At 49.6% G+C, this 18,750-nt stretch overlaps 9 protein-coding genes across 9 annotated transcripts; 4 read left to right on the top strand and 5 right to left on the bottom strand.

The window, feature by feature from the left end:
* Positions 1 to 124: 124 nt before the first annotated feature.
* Positions 125 to 2,173, bottom strand: I303_105650 (uncharacterized protein; the record flags this gene model as incomplete). The annotated part of the gene is made up of 1 exon (XM_018408964.1): positions 125 to 2,173. One exon carries the CDS (start codon positions 2,171 to 2,173, stop codon positions 125 to 127), a length of 2,049 nt encoding a protein of 682 aa, XP_018261236.1.
* A 421-nt stretch (positions 2,174 to 2,594) lies between these two features.
* On the bottom strand, positions 2,595 to 3,570 carry I303_105649 (uncharacterized protein; the record flags this gene model as incomplete). The annotated part of the gene is made up of 3 exons (XM_018408963.1): positions 2,595 to 3,052; positions 3,106 to 3,354; positions 3,513 to 3,570. 3 exons carry the CDS (start codon positions 3,568 to 3,570, stop codon positions 2,595 to 2,597), a joined length of 765 nt encoding a protein of 254 aa, XP_018261235.1.
* Positions 3,571 to 4,438: 868 nt separating this feature from the next.
* On the bottom strand, positions 4,439 to 5,747 carry I303_105648 (uncharacterized protein; the record flags this gene model as incomplete). Its single annotated transcript, XM_018408962.1, has 5 exons — positions 4,439 to 4,658; positions 4,723 to 4,920; positions 4,971 to 5,145; positions 5,201 to 5,413; positions 5,465 to 5,747. 5 exons carry the CDS (start codon positions 5,745 to 5,747, stop codon positions 4,439 to 4,441), a joined length of 1,089 nt encoding a protein of 362 aa, XP_018261234.1.
* Positions 5,748 to 6,203: 456 nt separating this feature from the next.
* Positions 6,204 to 8,881, bottom strand: I303_105647 (aconitate hydratase, mitochondrial; the record flags this gene model as incomplete). The annotated part of the gene is made up of 8 exons (XM_018408961.1): positions 6,204 to 6,452; positions 6,520 to 6,732; positions 6,784 to 6,884; positions 6,934 to 7,690; positions 7,742 to 8,463; positions 8,512 to 8,527; positions 8,580 to 8,688; positions 8,739 to 8,881. The coding sequence occupies 8 exons, from the start codon at positions 8,879 to 8,881 to the stop codon at positions 6,204 to 6,206; spliced, it is 2,310 nt and encodes a 769-aa protein (XP_018261233.1).
* Positions 8,882 to 9,268: 387 nt separating this feature from the next.
* I303_105646 (uncharacterized protein) lies at positions 9,269 to 10,404 on the top strand (the record flags this gene model as incomplete). Its single annotated transcript, XM_018408960.1, has 6 exons — positions 9,269 to 9,352; positions 9,401 to 9,708; positions 9,768 to 9,888; positions 9,937 to 10,081; positions 10,130 to 10,148; positions 10,206 to 10,404. 6 exons carry the CDS (start codon positions 9,269 to 9,271, stop codon positions 10,402 to 10,404), a joined length of 876 nt encoding a protein of 291 aa, XP_018261232.1.
* Positions 10,405 to 10,471: 67 nt separating this feature from the next.
* Positions 10,472 to 11,239, bottom strand: I303_105645 (uncharacterized protein; the record flags this gene model as incomplete). The annotated part of the gene is made up of 3 exons (XM_018408959.1): positions 10,472 to 10,927; positions 10,971 to 11,135; positions 11,189 to 11,239. 3 exons carry the CDS (start codon positions 11,237 to 11,239, stop codon positions 10,472 to 10,474), a joined length of 672 nt encoding a protein of 223 aa, XP_018261231.1.
* Positions 11,240 to 11,521: 282 nt separating this feature from the next.
* I303_105644 (uncharacterized protein) lies at positions 11,522 to 12,528 on the top strand (the record flags this gene model as incomplete). Its single annotated transcript, XM_065969209.1, has 2 exons — positions 11,522 to 11,854; positions 11,905 to 12,528. The coding sequence occupies 2 exons, from the start codon at positions 11,522 to 11,524 to the stop codon at positions 12,526 to 12,528; spliced, it is 957 nt and encodes a 318-aa protein (XP_065825281.1).
* Positions 12,529 to 12,792: 264 nt separating this feature from the next.
* I303_105643 (uncharacterized protein) lies at positions 12,793 to 15,185 on the top strand (the record flags this gene model as incomplete). The annotated part of the gene is made up of 7 exons (XM_065969208.1): positions 12,793 to 12,897; positions 12,951 to 13,001; positions 13,137 to 13,343; positions 13,392 to 13,528; positions 13,654 to 14,040; positions 14,268 to 14,651; positions 14,702 to 15,185. The coding sequence occupies 7 exons, from the start codon at positions 12,793 to 12,795 to the stop codon at positions 15,183 to 15,185; spliced, it is 1,755 nt and encodes a 584-aa protein (XP_065825280.1).
* Positions 15,186 to 15,444: 259 nt separating this feature from the next.
* Positions 15,445 to 17,339, top strand: I303_105642 (uncharacterized protein; the record flags this gene model as incomplete). The annotated part of the gene is made up of 6 exons (XM_018408957.1): positions 15,445 to 15,603; positions 15,656 to 15,834; positions 15,894 to 16,173; positions 16,230 to 16,817; positions 16,872 to 17,103; positions 17,158 to 17,339. 6 exons carry the CDS (start codon positions 15,445 to 15,447, stop codon positions 17,337 to 17,339), a joined length of 1,620 nt encoding a protein of 539 aa, XP_018261229.1.
* Between the last annotated feature and the right edge of the window lie 1,411 nt (positions 17,340 to 18,750).

Genomic DNA, 18,750 nt, shown 5'->3' with positions numbered 1-18,750 from the left:
TTTTAGTATCAATCATCGCACTCTGATCCAATAATACGGATCCCTATTCTTCCCGTTATAATAAATACATTCCGAAGTATGTAAATCTGATTTAGCGCTACAACAGAAAAGATTGCACATACAATCATGCCATCAACTTGTTCATTTCCGGATGTCCTTCTGGCAAGCGATACTTTTCCAACTTGACCGGAATATCACCACTATATCCCACATCTCCTTGAGCTTCTTCCAATTGCCGAGTGATCTTTCCAACCATCTTCGCGATCCACTTGTCGTTCACTATCCCATCCACAACCGTCCTCTTGACGCTGTCTTTCATGCCTTTCGATAAAGCATGCCCGAAGTCCTTGATACCCGACATCTTCGCTTCCATCGCTCCTGGTTCTTTCTCGAGGTCTACAACTTTGGTCGCTTTGACAAGAGCAGCGATGAAGTTGAGCAGATCTTGCGAGAAACAAGCAGGCAGCTGGACGTGTGCGCTGATCTTGACATTCGCTTCGTCTTCCTCCGCTTGCTCCAACTTTCGTTCCGCCTGGACTTCTTTTGGCTTGCCATCCGCCTCTTTCACCTCTTCCTCCAGTTCCTCCTTGTCTCGGCTAGTTGGCTTCGGTGGCAACAGGTGTTCGTGATGAGGCAAAAGGTAAGAGGGAATAATGAAACTTGCGTCCGCTCCGCCTAATCTGATTACTTCTTCCAGAGGGGAACTATCTTCAGACTCCTCCTTTTCCGCGCCTTGTGCCGGTATCTTCGCTAGAGCGCGATAGGCTACGACATCGCCGAAACGCAGCAGAGCTGTGATATCGAAAGCCGTTAAGAAAGGTACCGATGCTACACCTTTTATATCTGAGAGTTCGAAGACAAAATTGGCATCGGCAAGCCATGACAGTACCCTGTTTTGCAATTTGCGTAACTGTTTGTTGTCTTTGGCGTAGTCCTTGAACAGATGATGGAGAAGTAGATATGAAATCCATTGGCCGGAACCGCCAGCTGTGATGGATGAAATGGTGACGGGATGGAGGTAGCTGATCGGATTGAGCAGGAGTCGGAGTAGCATGGGCAGACGATGGAGGAATTGGCGTCTACGAGGGGGAGAGAGATTTTGTAGAGTAGTCACTTTGATTGAACGCTTGGGAGGGTGTGGTACTGAAGGTGTAGCCTGCAACTTCGAGCATATGACGGCCCGTACCCCTTTTATACCTTCTTCTTCCGCATCCAGCTCTTTCAACGCTTCTTTTCGACACTCTTGGATGAGATTGGTATCGTCTATCCATTTTAGCATCTCCTGATAGCGCTCATTCGCATCATGGTCTTCCGGCGACAATGCCTTGATATCGTCGAGACTCGCTTTGGCCGAAGAATCTCGCATCTCAGCCCCGTTGGTAATTTTGCTCTTCATCTTGATCAACCTCGGTCGAGCTCTCTTGTCTGCTTCAACTGCGGCTGCTTGCAGAAGAGGTGTATCCTCAACCATCACCGCATCACCATCTTCATCCTTATCCGTATCCTCCAGCTCCCCAAAAGTCATCTCATGCTGCCCACCCTTGACGTTTGCGAAACAATCGCTGATTTCCACTCCGCGAAATAGGGACACCACGACTTTTTCCGTCGATATCGCTAATTCCAAGTCATCCGCCAGCTTGATACCCACTTCTATCCCGTGAGCAACGACCGTCAGTGTTGAGATAGAGATGGTCAATCCTCTGATCACCATAAGGCCATCCACATCCACATCGATCTCTAACGCTGGAATGTCGAAAAGGGCAATAGTGTCATCGACAAATTGGAGCTGTCGGATGAATTTACGAAGAGAGCGGCGCGCAAGTCTAGCCATCCAGCTGAATTGGAACAGGCACGTGAGGAAGATGGTGGGGTAGATGAAGAGCGCAAAGATGATATATAGGAGCCAGGAGGTTGATACAATGGCGTACGCAAGATTGAGTGTTGTCAAGATCGTCCATAGCGGTATAATTGATAGAATCCTGGACCCGTTCGACGCCCCGAGTAGGAGGGCGAAGGTCAAGATTGGTGTTCCTGAGAGGAGCCACCGAAGCGGCCATTGCCAAGTAGCTACAGCTAGTGCTAGGAATGCGCTGAAGGCGACGGGTATAAGCTTGGAAATCGGCGGTGCACGAGGAATTGGGTTGACCAAGCGATCGCGCGGTAATTCGGACATATTCCTAATATTCCTGAGAGATTGCAGCAGCGAGTCGTGGTATAGACAAAGCTCACATCCTGCTGAGTATGAAGTTCGGACAATGGAGATGAAGTAAAAGACGTGCAGGACTCGACTCTGCTGAGAGCGATGGGATGTAAAATTTACCCAAAATAGGACGCAAGCTCTTCCTTCACCTGCATTTGGAGAATGACGTAGGAGGCGAATACCCCATGACGCGTAAACACTTCTGATGCCGTCAAAGGTCCACCGAATCGATACATCACAAGAGTTGTGCATAAGACGTAGGAGAAGTCACTGTAGTTCGAGATGCTATCCGATTTATGCACATGCTCATACAGTAGGTGGGTCAACGGATCGCTGGAGTGTTTTTGAAGTACGGATGGCCTGGGCCACATCCCAATACGTGGCCTCATCATGCTCAAGCTGGGCGTGCCGCTGTCTCGGGGCTCTTTCTTTCAGGCCCGCCTTGGGCGACTTCCGCATCTCTGTTCGCGATTGCCGCAGACTTGATCTTCTTCGAAAATTCGGACGGATATATAAAATTAAACGTGACGAGCACGGCAGCCATCAGGAGAGCGTCGAACACGTATAGAAACACTTCGTGGGTGATGATGAACCCATGAAAGCCTTCGATGAATTCGGCCACTCGAACGATGGAGCGAATCAGTATCAACGCTCCGGACAGGTAGATCGCCCAGATGTACTTCTGCGCATGCGAAGAATGACTGTTGAGTTGGACAGCGGCCTTTCGTTGGAAAATGGCTGTGACCACAAGAAATGATCCGAAGATGACGATTTGGATGATCAAGCCAGCGAGCACAAGATGGGATCCTAGTGTCGCGGTAGACGCTTTATCACTGGCCATGAGCCCGCCACCTAGCCTGCTATCAGCCTTTTCTGGCAGGCAAGAGTAAGCAAGAGATACTCACCCGCCATTTGTATGATGAACGATACGACATGGTTTGTCACGAAGATCTTGGTCAACCATCGCAAGCGGACTGGACACAAGTCTTCAGCTCCAACCCCTACCGCTACTCGCCCCAGCATGGTGTAGATAGAGGCAGCGAGGAAAGCCGGTGCGATGATGAGGAAAAGTGTCTGAATCACGTATGGACCGATGGTGGTATTGGGTACCTGCCGATTCGCGACAGCTCGAGCGGCAAATCCTACTGTCTCCACTGAACAAGGGGATCAGCTTGTATGCGCCGTCTGCATGGAGCTAAGTCACATATGCCCCCGATGAGCATCGGAATAAAGTACCACAATCTAAATCTGACAAGAGAGACGGCATGCCACAGGGATGACAAGCCAAAGATAATTGTAAACACGAGCGCACCGGCCAAGGACGGTACCAGGTGGAAGTACTTGATGTCTGAAGCGCTGCCAGTAGACATTGTCGAGTGCGTACTGGTCGGAGTCTCAGTCAGAGAACACTCTTGTATGCAGACTCCATAATTTTCGTTCGCTACTGGCCATTTTATAAGCGTCTTGACACCCCGGTCGCCGTATCAACAACGATGAGCCATGGCGGGTACCGATATGCCTCATTATGAACGGCGACAACTTTCCTGCTGAGTGCTATTTATAGACATTCAGGCAACACATGTCTGTCCCTGGCGCGGTTGCGAGCATTACATATGCACATTATATGCACGTATTTGGCTCTCGATCATTGCAAGACAGTCGATCACTGTCCAATCGCGGCGACCGAATGAATTAACGCTAGTCTCGAGACGAAAGACTTGATCGCGCAGCGAACGGTTACACCCTTTTCATCTGACAGTAAAGCTTCTTCCGTCTTTACGACAGCTGAAATTCGATAGTAAACGGCCTCGAAGCAACCTTCATAACATGTCAAAAGCTTGTAAGGCTATTTTCTGGCGATCTCTGGGTAGAAACACGACATATGTCTCTCCCACCGTGGACACGAGCATGTACACATTTCCGCTCCACCGCACTATTCCTAATCTCGTTCCCGCTGCTCATATTTGATAATCTAAACCTCACTCACTACATGCGTCCATCAAAGCCAGATAAAGGCCGAAGGACCACCGAAATCCGTCTCGTAGCTTGCTAATGCCGAAATCGACCCATTTTGCGCATCTCGCTGGTAGATTATTGTATTGTTCGACATTTGTCCGGCTCCGATAAGATAACGTTCAGTCCTTAGAGTCTGATCATAGTATGGACGGCTCAAACCAAAATACCGAAGGTACCTAAGTCATGTTTAGCCACTGTAGACTCTCGCATTCGGACACCAACCTACCACAGATCCGTTTCCACAACGTCAATTCTCTCGATATACGTGCCATTTTGAGACACAGAGAAAATTGCAATAGGATCCTTGTTACTCGTTCCAGAGGGGGGAGCAGTGTTGTTTCGGCTTCCAGCATACAAGAATCGCCCGTCGGTCGACAGCTGGAATTCGCTCCCTTGGAATACATTAGCAGAGAGGTTCGAACCCGGAGGCAACATATCGATCCTGCGTGTAGGAAATTACAGTATCAACATTCTCAGCCCATCTTCATTTCCTGCGAGGGACTCACCCTTCTTGCATCACTGTCACGTTGCCGTAAGGGGTGTTGACATCTATCTTCCCGACACTCAGCGTGCTGTCGATTTCATGCAAAGTATAAATGGCCATCCCAGCTGGATGGATGATGCTTCGTCGCGGACCGCTCGCTATTCTCTGTTGGATGGGTTCTAGTGGCGCGAGCTGCCCTGGCGATACGATCTGATATCGCCTACCATACAATCTCAGCTATAACGTATAGCCTGGGCAACTGGTACTCACCTGACCAGATCCGCACCCAAGTCAGACAGATACGCCACTGGAAGGAAAGGATGGAACGTCCAATGATGAGGATGTCGGAGGAGCTGCGAAGCGTTCAGTTGTCCAGGTTGCAGCTCATAACCTCCGAAGTTGAGGAAATCTGGGATGTCGACTTTACCGAACTTGCCAGTCCGAGCTAAGGAGCGGAGGTCTCAGTCAGATCCTCCTTGCGTGATTCAGTATCAACTCACGATCGATCGGGACAATCGCTCCATTAGAGCCGTTGCCGTTGCTGTAAAGACTGGCGATATGGACATAGCCACCATCAGGAGAAACAGCGATGTGAGCGCAGCTGCCTTTCGACAACACTCGGTCCAGAAGGGTGAGGTTTCCACTGTTGTCATCATACGAGAAACTACTCAGCTCGCCCTCATCGTGATTATCATTTGCGACCACGAAAAGGTCTACGAAGCATTGTCAGCTGAAATACTCGATCAATCAAGATGGGCGCGTACTATTATTGTTTGGGTGGCGTGTGATCCATGGAAATGCAGCGTTGCGGATCACGTCAGGGAAATGATGCTTAAGGTCCAATCTTGGTGGTGTCGAATCGGGTGTGAACTCCAAGACGAAGAGATCGGACACGGATCCCGCAAGAATCCTAAGCGTAGTCCCCTTGTCGTTGACATCGACCTCGGTGCTGGTGTTGTGAGTGGTGGTAGACCCGTTGTTGGCAGCTACACTGACCACGGCACAGCCAAAAGCATAGGCAACGAAGAGTGCTGATTTTAATAACATGCTGCTTGACGCCCAGTGTAGTATATCAACCCATTCAATTGACATGCAATATCGTTTAACCTTTTTAACCTTGGATCGAGACCCCATGGAGCATTGGGACCGGTCTGAGGGGAACCTTTCACGTCTTCATAAACCCGATAAGACCGGCACTAGTCTCTGCGGTCAAGCAATTTTGCTATCGACATCTGGTAGTTCCGAGAGCCGACACGATGAACCCATGACAGGAACAATGAAGCCTATAGGATACCCAATTAGAGTGACGACGGATTTAACAGGAACTGTAGCCTAGACCGTTGATCGCGTCTCAATGATTACCTTGCGCTTTTAGAAACGCTGAGGTCATTCAACAAGCTTGCGCATGCACTGTAGGATCTTACCAACCATCATACATGCTAGATACAACAAAGTGTGAAAATCCTCAGGAGACAATGCAGATGTCCACACGGTATATGTGGTCTATGAGCGAGGTCGAAGTGTATTGAGGGCTGAGCCAGCTCTGAACCACCCTATCTGTCTTTCTGTTAACGTGTGAAAGAGCTCAGCTTGCATAGCTTCCTGGCCCGGATTGGTGTACGCCAGGTACACTGGACTACCCGGCGACAAAGCAAGTAGATTGGACAATCTCAGTCCGGCGCCAGGTTTGATGGAGTCGTAATCGGCTGGATCCTTGAAAAATAGAGGTAACAATCCCTGCTTTTTGAGATTCTATCGAAATCACATCATGAAGCTGGTCAGTCTGGTGCTCGTGAACACTTCGTCAGCAACGACTTACAGTCTCATGGATACGAGCCATTGACCTAGCGATGACGGAGAAACAGCCCATGTAGCGAGGTGATAAAGCTGCGGCTTCCCGGGATGAGCCTTCACCGTAGTTATCGCCAGCTACGATAGCCCATTTCTTCCCATTGTCCCGATAATACTCGGCGACGGAGGGCACTGTCCCAAATTCTCCCGTATCGCTGTTCCGGATTTGATTTGCTTTGCCCTGGTCGGAGCGGTCAGCGAATCTTGCATAACGCAATGGATCAAGACCTACATTCTCATCGTTGATCGCACCAATCAGGAGATTCTGGGATATGTTTTGCAAGTGGCCTCGATACTTGTACCAGGGTCCAGCTGCGGAAATGTGATCCGTCGCTGATCAAATCGTGAGCGGGTGTATTTCCGAGATGCCATGAGGACTTACTACATTTCCCTCTGACCTTGATGAGCATTTTCAAATCTTGATGATCTTCTCCAGACCACTCTTCGAAGGGAGTGATTAACTGTATCCGGCTAGAGCTGGGATCTACCGCGAGAGTCACATCGGATGCATCGACAGGTGGAGCTTCGTAAAATTCCAATGTACGCTCATAGCCCTTATCAGGCAACGCTGATCCACGTGGAGGTGAGAAGCGAAAGTCACTGCCGTCTGCGAGCTTGATGGAATCTTTAAGAGGATTGAAATGCAAATCACCAGAAAATGCCATGGCGGTCACCAGCTCGGGGCTAGCCACAAAAGAATGCGTTGCGGGATTGCCGTCCTGTCTTCCCACGAAGTTTCGGTTGAACGAGGAGATGATCGTATTCTTGGTACCCTTCTCTATTGTTGGTCGTTCCCATTGACCGACACAGGCGCCACAAGCATTCGCCAGAACCAAGCCTCCTGCATCTTCCAGCTCACTCAGAATACCATCCCTGCCTACAGTCGCACGAATTTCCTCCGACCCTGGACCAATCAGCAATTCTGTTTGAAGCTTGAGGCCCGCCTTTGTGGCTTGCTCAGCAATGCTTGCTGCCCGCGAGAGATCTTCGTATGATGAATTGGTACACGATCCGATCAATGCAGCGCTGATCTTTGTGGGCCATTCTTTGCCTTCTATTGCTTGAGGCATGTTCGATATTGACCACGAGAGGTCTGGGGTGAAAGGACCATTGATGTGCGGCTCAAGCTCTGACAGGTTCTGAACAACAACATCAGTCAATACATTGGGTGAGGGACGACCTTGGCTCACGATATCAATCATCCGATCATACTCGGCTCCCTCATCCGCCTTCAGGTCGTGCTTGTATCCTTGCGCTGCTTGGGCAATTGTCGATCTTCCAGTGAGATCGAGGTAGTCGGCCATTCCGCGATTATACGGGAAGATCGAGCAAGTAGCGCCCACTTCGGCTCCCATGTTTCCGATAGTGCCCATCCCAGTGGCGGAAAGCTGCTCAGCGCCTGGTCCCATGTACTCGATAATCGATCCCGTTCCACCTCTTACAGTCAAAATGGAAGCTACCTTCAGGATAATGTCTTTAGTTGTTGACCAAGGACCGAGCTGACCGGTAAGATTGACCCCGATGATGTTCGGATGTTTCACTTCGTACGCTAATCCGGCCATAACGTCGACAGCTTCCATGCCTCCTACTCCTATCCCTAGCATGCCTAAGCCAGCAGCGTTAGGAGTATGCGAGTCGGATCCAATCATCAGACCACCAGGATACGCGTATTGCTCGAAGATGACTTGGTGTAATATTCCAGCTCCAGGTCTCCAGAAAGCGATACCATACTTGGCACATGCTGTCTGCAGAAAGTCATACACCTCTTTATTGACCGCTATTGCCCTTTCCATGTCTTGGGCTGCTCCATCTCTAGCCGTAATCAGATGATCAGTGTGGACGGAGGTTGGTACTCGTACTCGAGGAATGCCGGTGGTCATGTATTGGAGCAATGCCATCTGTGCGTTCGCATCTGCACGGTATCAGCTGGTGCTATTCATAGAGTGAGTCCTAGACTCACCATGCAAAGCTACCCGCTATAGGATTTCGTCAGCTTATTGCAGATCAGTGGTACTGGATTGTACGTACTTTGGGTCGTAGTCGCAATTGCGATGCTCCTCTCTTCAGTTCCTGATCATCTGGGTCTTCTAAATGTCCGTACAGGATCTTCTCCGACAAAGTCAAAGGCTTGCCATGTCTGAAGACGGATTAGCTAAATGACAATTTCGCAACGATCAAGACACTCACCGTCGCCTGACTCGCCGTATCTGTTGCGAAACTCCCTCATAATCTATGAACGTGCCTGATTCTAGCGGGCTTCCTTGAATTTTGCTCGCGGTTGCGAATCCTCTCCCAAGTCGCAGCGGTGTCCTTCGAAGTATGCGAGACATTCTGAAGTTGTTGGGTCAGGCTGTCGCGCTTGCTAAAATTTAGGTGGTGATTCAACATATGTACAAACATCAGCTCTTCGAGTTGCTATCAAAATTATAGGCTGACAGGCTCACAAGATGGACGCGAAGACAGCTTGAAGTGTCAATCGGTATCCGAACCCGCTAAAACCGTATTACCCGGATTCTTTTGTCGGCATATGCGGTTCCCGGATCTGGCGGTTACCTATTTGGCTCTATTGGCCATGGCCGTTGTGCAAGCTGAGATGCATGAGTATGCGTAGAAACGATTATATTCGTCTGCCTGACTAATGCAAAAGCGAAGGGGACGCGAAGGGAATTTAAATTGCTTTTAGTTGACAGGAGCTCAAGCACTGAAATCGCAGAAATATGGCGGAAAAGAAGCAATTCCCTTCATCCTTGTCGTTGATAGCAGGAGCTAGTGCGGGGATGGTCGAATCTTTCTTGACCTATGTAAGTCTGGAGTATCGCCCGGATGAAGCTGACAGAACACTGACCCAGCCGACAGAGTATGTGAAGACCATAAGTCAACTGGGTAGTGGTAGCGGAACTAGTGTCAAGCTTTCACCCGCCGCTGTTATCAAGGAAACATTCTCGACGCGGGGGATTACCGGATTCTATCGCGGTTGTGGACCAGTTGTTACGGGTAACGCTTTGAAAGCTGGGACGCGCTTCTTCTGCTACGAGTCCATACGTGATTTGTTAAGAGGACCAAATGGAAAGTTAAGCACCACAAGCAATGTATTGGCTGGAATAGGTGCTGGCTGCGTGGAGAGCATAGTAGCTGTAACTCCGTCCGAGGCCATCAAGTAGGTGATATTCTGTGAATACGTTGGATAACTGGTTGACCTGAATACGTCTTGTACAGAACCAGATTAATCGAATCTCAAAGGGCTGGTGTAGTGAATCAAGGAGGCTCAATAACGGTCATCGGGAATATGCTGAGGACGGAAAGTATAACCAGCTTGTATAAAGGTTTGATGCCGACCGTGAGTCAGACAGTCTTGAGGCATAGCTGAAATCAGTCTGTGTCATAGATGATGAAACAGAGTGCCAACTCTGCGGTACGATTCACATCATATCAGGCAATGAAAGATTACGTGGTGTCGATGAACGGCGGGCAGACTCCCGCTAACACCACAATAATGGGTATTGGTGCCATGGCAGGGGTAATCACAGTTTGTCAGTACAAAGACTGAATCAATCGACTGAGCTGACAGCTTTTGATAGATGCTACGATGCCATTTGAGTGAGTGTCCTTGCAATATTTCCGAAGCGGTAAACTGTCTGACCAACTACACCCTAGCGTTGTGAAAACCCGGATGCAGCAAACCGGAGTTCGATATTCATCAACTTGGAATTGCTTCACCGGTTCTTTGAAGCAAGAAGGACCGCTTGTATTCTGGAGAGGTGCTTCGCCAAGGGTGGCGAGATTAGTCGTCTCGGGCACAGTGACATTCGTTGTATACGAGAACGTATTGAGAGCACTACAAGTCCTGATGTGATGCATTTTTCTGTCTCGGATTCAACGGACAACTTTGTCGGGATCCGCTACTTATATTCGTAAAGCTTTCAGGTACCTCTCCTATTCCTAAACACATCTGCAGCTTTCATGCCGGATTCCAGGTCTTGCATACTCAGACGATCGCGTTCCGCGAGTACTGGCAAAATCTCTAGAACCTTCTCCTCGAGCTCCTGAGGTATACACGCTAAGCCATTTTCATCGCCCACAATGATATCTCCAGGGTGAATCCAGACATCGGGTTGATGTGCGGATCTGAGAGGTACCGGAACGTTGATCTCAGAAGAGTAGCAGACTTCCTGACCGGCGGTGATTCCAACGTCTCTCGAAAACACCGGATACCCCATATTCCTATGCTCCGCAAGATCCCTGAGCCGCCCGTCCACCACAGTACCCACCGCTCCTAGCGTCTTCGCTCGCATCGACATGAGACCACCGTAGACTGCGTTCGGTAAATTGGCTGGCGCACTCATGAACAGCACTGATCCTGGAGTGACGCTGTCGATCTGAAAGCTGATTTAGCGCGAAGTAGGCAGCAGAAGAACTCACGTAATGTCCTTGAAAGCCTTTCTTCTGAGGGGCAACCGAATTTGCTCTAAACAATACCGTATGAGCTCTTCCAACGACTTTTGTGTCTTGAGTCGGTCCTCGCAGCTTCAGTCCGGAGAGAAACCCTCCGGCGGGATGTTTTAGCTTGGTCAGAGCATCGGCAATCTGTTTCCAGACTTGATTAGATGCATGCCCGCTCTCACGCTTGACTCACTTACATCGCAAGCTCCGAATCGAGCCAATCTTGTCATGATCTGTGGGCCAGTCATGGCGCCAAAGTAATCTTTGTTCTCTTGGTTATTCTATTCAAACTGTTTCACAATGACTCAAGACGTTAGATCGGCATCCAGAAGTCCATCAGTCTGTTGAACACGGATTGAAGATAGGAGTGTATGATGAGCAAATGCCTTGAAACCCGATAAATCCTCTAAAATCCGGCCAGTTGTAGAGATGATCCGGTTGTCATCCCGTCGAGCCGGTTCTTCGACTACCCTTAAGATAAGATGAAGTCGACCGCTAGCATCGTCTGTCCTTCTCTGACCAGAAAAGTCATGCCATCCCTGTCTGCAACAGCTTCTAAAAGAACGGATCAACCGTGTCCACCTGGATCATGGGACGTCCATCATCATATATTCGATCTGGATAGATTTCCTTTATCGCCCACTCGGCATTTCACTCCCTCACCGGCGCCCTTGAGCGCGTTCGAGGAATTCCAACATTCTATGGGTATCGAACATGCATCGATCGCACATGGTCTATCATTCGGTACCGATCCAAGCTCTCTGTTGTTCTACCTCAACTACTTCAAAGGCTCGGCACGCGCATATGCATGCATAGATATAGACAAGACAACGGACGATGAAATCCTAGCTATGAAAGAGCAAGTAAGTAACGCTTTTCATGCTTGAATTCGGCTGATTGAGCGATCATGCAGGGTGTGCGAGGCATTCGCATAGATTTCCATCATCACAAAGCTCAGCATGACCTGGACGTACAGATTGCCTGTCTGCATCGATATGCTCAGCGGATTGCGCCTTTCGGGTGGGGCCTTCAAATCTATCATCCTCATCCCGAATTTTACGATTCTCTCTCGCCTGTTATCAAATCTCTGCCAGTCTCTGTCGTTGTTGATCACTTCGCTGGTCTACGCACAAGATCACTGCTGGCGTATCAAGGACTCGATGCCGCGGACTTTGACAGCACAACACAGCCCGGTCTCGGCGCACTTTGCGATCTTTTGTCGTCAAACAAGCTTTGGATCAAGCTATCCGCTCCTTATCGTTGCTCCGAAGATCCATCGTATGCGGACATGAAGCCGCTGGTCAGGGCTCTGGTGGATGCAAACCCTGATCGAGTGTTGTATGGGTCTGACTGGCCTCATACGCAGCCTTTTCATAGAAGGCCGAAAGATCTGAAAGGGGGAGACGTGGAGGGATTTCTCCAATTTGATGACGCGGCGTGGGTGAGAAAGCTGAAAAGTTGGTTGAGCGAAGATGAGTGGAGCAAGTTGATGGTAGATAACCCCAGGAAGTTCGCTGGTTATAGTAAGGATGATTAGTCGACTGCATTTTGTAGCTTGTGCACCTCTCTGTGCATCATATAACACGATACTCCGGTGGTCAGGAGGGCAGCAAATGCCACGTCACTCACGTCTGGGGTTGCAGCATCTCCGGTTATTACAAGTCACTTGTTCATTTCGTTCATTCACTTGTTCAATGTATTCATCTTCCGTTCAACATTCTACATTCTCTTGCAACAGCAAGTGTACCTCATGATGCCTGCTGAGAGCGCTTCTCGTACATCACACCCAGCCGGGTCCTCAATGCCAACGAGTGATCCCATGCAATCTGCGGAAGAGACGAAGCGCAAACCGAAGAGAAAGAGAGCGGCTTATAGCTGTACAGAGTGTACCAAAGCAAAAGCAAAGGTCAGTTTATGGAATGACTCGATGATTTGTCCTAGCTTATGTTATCTGCTCAGTGCGATCGCAGACAGCCTTGTACACGTTGTGTACAGCGGAATGTGCCCGCCGTGTGTCATTATCTGGTCAATGGGTAAGTCCAGTCGGATGGAATGAGCTGATTGAAGACCAGCTATGAAGATCCGCTAGAAGTGTCGAAGGACGTACAAGAACGTCTAATCCGCATAGAATCCCTTTTACTCCAGAATCTGTCGAATACTCAACGAGTAAACGCTCAACCTTCATCCCCAAATGCGCACGAATCGATCTCACCTCAAGTCATCGCAGATTCATCGACTGAACCTAGATCCCGGCAAAGGCGCGGATATGTGACGGGCGGGAGGTACTACGGTCCATCAGCAATGTCTTATGTAGGAGATGGATCAGCTCTGGACATTATGAGGGCTCTCGATGTGAGTCCATTCATGCTGAAATTACATCAGACCTGACTATGAAACAAGGTTCCCGATCCCGAAACTCCAGAGAATACGCAAGCAGGTGACAAACGCCCACCCAGAGCTCTGGTGGATATATTGCAGGAGTTGCCGCCCAAATCACTGTGCGATGAACTAGTTAGGCTGTACTTCCTTCACATAAAGTGAGTCTCATTCGTTTCGACCAACGCTTACCTTTCAGTCTCACCCGTTATCCCATCCGCGAACAAGCTTTCATCGACACCTACAACGACCTCTGGCAGGGCATCGGAACACTTTCACTGGACAGCCTGGTTATTCATCAACTTCCCCTTATATCAATTGTTCTGGCTATCTCTGCGCTATCCGCTCCATTGCACACACTCGGTATCGATTCATCGCTTCCACTCGCTCGATCAGCCGAGAAACGTATGGCCAAAGCCAACGAGTTATTCCACTGTTCCCGTCGAGCCTCTGCTTACTCTGATGGCCTCGTTCAGGGTCGGGGTGATATCATGTTGGTCATGTCGGATCTGTTGACTGTCAGATACCTCATTCTGGTACGGCGAGCACCAGATGCCCTGCCCTCTCTGGGAAGCGCAATCTTTAGAGCTCAAGCTTTGGGTCTGCACCGACATGGAAAGTTATCGGGAGACGTGACGGCTGATGAAGCACAGGAGAGACGGCTCATATGGAGGTGAGCTTGATGCCAGATAGCGCGTGTGTGCTGATGTGTAGCTATGTGTACCACATGGATCGCTATTGCGCATTACTGCTCGGCCGACCAGTTGGCATCTCAGATCGATCGTGCGACGTAGAGTCACCTGCGAATATTGATCTCTTCGGGATACCTCAACCCCTTTCCGAACTCACACTGAACTCGTTTCTCGTATTTCGTGTAGGGCTGGCCAAGATAATGGGTAGAATAGCGGAAGAAGTTTACCAGCTTACCGAACCCGCATACAACGTGATTGAAAGCATCGACAAGGAATTGGAGCAATGGGCAGGATCACTTCCTCCTTTACTATCACTGCGATCTTACGGCCAGGAAGACGAGTTCACGTATCCTCACGAAGCGATGCAAGTGCATCGACAATTTGCGACTGTAGAATACAACTTCGCGCGGATTTGTCTGCATCGACCATACCTGACCCGACCTGATCCCTCAAGGATATATGCTAGAAGTCGACAAGTTTGTCTCCAAGCAGCCTTGGATGATTTGTGGACCAGAGCCAACTTCTGCACACCTGGCATGGAGAATCTGAGCGTTGGATCTTATAGGGTGACGAATTCGTTGATCATTCTTGGGTAAGTGCAATGCTTCTGACGGATATACGCAGCTGACGCGGTCCCGACAGCATCACTCTGCTCAATAATCCAACGGCAGATACTCTGAAAACCATCAATCAGTGCCTGGCTTCGTTCGTTGCGGCGCGGAAAGGTAATAGTAACCTCCTCGACAACGTCAAAATAAAGGAGATTGCTATGATCGAAGTGCTCCGAAATAAAGCGGACTCGAGCCTGACTACCTTCAACAGTCCCGTTGGATCGCCTCAAAGAGTTCAGCCGGATTTAACGGTGTCGGATCCTTCGAATACAATCCCGACTGATCCCTCCGGACTCTCCACTGACCCGACGTTACAGACGATGTTTGATCAATTCTGGGGAAGTCAGGTGACCAACGACCTGTACGGGGAACCGTTTGATAATCTAGGCGGGGAACGTGGGGGATTGAGTCACGAGAACTTCAATGCATTGATGGAAAGTCTAGGAGCGGGCCAAGGAGGAATGTGGGGAACAGATGGGTATATCGGGGCAACCCTTTTGGATGACAATGCATGATTGACGTCTATGGAGTGACAACCAACGCGAGCTTCCGGAGATAGCGGTTTTTGCGGGTCTAAGTATAGCTGAATTTTTCCCGGACCGTTAAAGCCCGTTAAACCCAGCATGAGTGACGACCCTGATTCCCCCAAACTCCGATTGTGGAGTAAATCCTTACAACCAATCCAACGAGCTTGATATATAATACGTCGTTTACTTTCGATTGATCACACATCCTCGTACATATTGTAATCAATCCAATCATACAACCGACAAGATGGCAGCAGGAGTTATTGGCAGTCTCATTAATCGGAAGGCGCTGGCCGACAGCCCCAAACAAATTTTCAACCCGTTTGTTTTCCTGTTCGCAGCCGTTCTCTCGATGAGTGGTGGTTTGCATGGCGCGAACACCAGTAACATATCGGGTATTCTAGCTGTGAGTTGCGGCTCCATCATGTGTCATGTTCAGAGCTGAGATTGGTATACAGATGAAAAACTTCATCAGCACGTTTGGACTTGGTCACCTATCCGCATCGGAGAAGAGCAACATCTCAGGGTGGGTCACCAGTGTAATCGTTCTCGGGGGACTCATCGGCGCTTTGACTTCGAGTCCGTTCAACGACCGTCTTGGCCGAAAATACACCTTACTATTGCAAGCTGTCATCTAGTGAGACGAGTTTCATTGGTCGCAGCAAACGTAAGGCTTACGGCTTACGGTATGGGTAGCTCGGTGGGAACCATCATTCAATTGGTCGCGAGTGGCAACATTAATCAAGTTATCGGGGGTCGAGCGATGCAAGGCTTTGCTTCTGGAGCTGGAACTGTCACAGGTACACTATACCTCGCCGAAATAGCCCCAAAGGCGATTCGAGGTGTTCTCGGAGCGTTCTTCTCCACCAACATCATGTTGGGAGTGTCTCTTGGATACTGGGTCAACTACATTTCGATCTTACACATCAACCCGGATTCATACTGGCAATGGCGTTTCCCGGTGCTTTTCCAGCTGGTCAGTCGGTGTCTATTTGAGCTGAACGCGCGCTTTCATGCTTACACCTCTCTCAGTATCCGGGAATTATTCTACTCTGCGCTCTGCCTTTCATGCCTGAATCTCCCCGTTGGCTGATCCTCCGAAACAAGGAGCAACAAGCACTCAAAGCGTTATGCCGCATCAGAAGACTCCCCGAGGACCACCCATATTTGCTCGCAGAGTACAACGATATCTCTGAATCTGTCACTGCCGAGCTTGAAATCGCTCACTCGACCTCATGGGCTGGTCTAGTTACCGAATTGCGAAGCGACAGGACTCTGCTGCGAAGGTTCATCTTGGTCATGATCGTCCAAATCGGTTTCAACTTCTCTGGAGGTAACTCCATCACATACTACCAAACCTCGATCCTCAGTACCATCAACGTGACTTCGAAGGACGGAGCGTATCTTTTCTCCGGCGTCTATGGTCTAATGAAAGTCCTCGCTGTCTTGATGTATGCCTTCTTCTGCTCCGAGCGATTTGGTCGACGAAAGATGGTGTTGATCGGATCGGCCATTAACATACTATGTGTACTCTGGATTGCGGTCTACCTCGGAGCCCTTGCCGGACACAACACAGCGGCTGGGTGGGTTGCCATCGCCGCCGTGTGCCTCTTTGCCATTGTGAGTAGATCAATTTCTTGATGCAAAGGCGCGAATGTCTGATATCAATTACAGGGATACGGAATCGGCTGGGCACCCGTTGCTTTCGGTCTCAACGGCGAGGTATTCCCTAACCGAATGCGGGCGAAGATCATGTCGCTGAACATCGGCATGCAATACTTGGCCAACTTCTGTCTCACTCGATTCTTCCCAAACATGGTTGCGAACATTGGTGCTTTCGGACCATTTACCATCTTCACGGTCGTATCATCAGTCATCTGGGTCTACATCTTCTTCGCTCTTCCTGGTATGTCAGACTCCGTTTCTTCCCTGAGCTCATGCACTAATTGTTCTGCAACAGAAACGAAAGGCGTTGCGATTGAACACATGGGTGCACTCTTCGGCAATCACTGGTTTAAGAATGGCTTGGTCAAGGCACCCATCCAGACGACCGAGATTCCAAATGCCCCCACGCCCGAGGAGCATGCCTTTGATCAAGACTACAAACAAGATGTCGTTGAGGTGGAGAGCAAGCGAGTCTAGGCATTACGATGGGGCAAATACTCTCTATATGTTACGAGATCATCAGGACAATGCACACGATGCAACTGGGAGACAAGTATGGACCTAGTTGCGGCGATGGCTAAGAGTGCTCTTGTCTCGTTGCGCAGACAGTATAGCTGAAGTGCAATCGGAGAATCCAATCTGAACGCGCTGAAGTACGATCAGAATAACGATTCGGAACAAGAAGTCGTCACTGACGGTGCAAAGGATGTCAGCAGCAGCGGCTCACATGGAAATGACAGGGCTTCGGATTGACGTTACAGTGAAAAGCGGATGTGAAATTTCCCTTGAGTCAAGCCGTGTGAATATATAACGAGCATAACTGAATTGCTGTACAATCACATTGTCAAGTCGGACATTTCTCATCGATTGAACTTTCGACACGCTCAGGAAGACTGCAGTGAGGGAGATCCGATCACTCAACGATGCATGTACTCACGTCAAAAAGCTCAAACTAACAGCAGAACGCGGCGGGGACGAGTCGTTCCCGGAAAACCTCCGAAAAACTGTCCGACGCGCGCCGGTGTAGTGCAAGCGAAGGTTGGGATAAACAATAATGGAAGGAAGGTTACTAACTCAAGGGGAAAAAGCACGTGTCTGGCAGTAAGGAAGATCGGAAGAAGAATGGTCTGAGTTAGAAGACCAACGACGGCCTTAATAGAGTCTAGCACTAGAAAGGCTTGATTTCATCAGTTTTTATAGTCCATACATACCTTATTACCGACCTCATGCATACACCCTAAAGCTCCTACGAAGCACTGTCCCAGCACTGCCCCAGCACCGTCCCAGTACCACTCCAGTATTGTCCCAGCAACCGTCCCAGACCTTCACCAGCCTTATTCCCGGTCACCATCCAGCAAGTACGAAGCCTTGAGCTGGCCTCAGACTTCAGCCAGTCCACTTCAATTCCTGAAAGGAGCTACAACGCTGCCAAGACGGATCTAGAAGATTAGAAGTAGAACGGATTAGAGAACCCGGATAGTTATCCTAAGGTCTGTGGCAATTGATCGAGGTACTTCAGTTAAGTGGTCCATTGGGGCTCCATGAAACGTGAAAAAAAGGGCCAAATAGGTACCCGGCAGGGGGTTCAATCAAGTGGTATAGGCTTGTGGAGGGTGGTTGTTGAGAGGCTAGGGGGTTAGGGGTTACAGGGGTTAGGGGGTTGGGGTTAGGGGTTAGGGGTTAGGGGGTTAGGGGTTAGGGGTTAGGGGTTAGGAGGGGTTAGGGGTTAGGGGTTAGGGGGTTAGGGGGTTGGGGGTTGGGGGTTAGGGGGTTGGGGGTTAGGGGTTGGGGGGTTAGGGGTTGGGGGTTAGGGGTTAGGGGTTAGGGGTTAGGGGGTTAGGGGTTAGGGGTTAGGGGTTAGGGGTTAGGGGTTAGGGGTTAGGGGTTA

This window comes from Kwoniella dejecticola, chromosome 7, assembly GCF_000512565.2.
Source record: "Kwoniella dejecticola CBS 10117 chromosome 7, complete sequence".
Lineage (NCBI taxonomy): Eukaryota > Fungi > Basidiomycota > Tremellomycetes > Tremellales > Cryptococcaceae > Kwoniella > Kwoniella dejecticola.
Note: the sequence above shows the minus strand (reverse complement) of the source record. Positions and strands in the feature narration are given on the sequence as shown.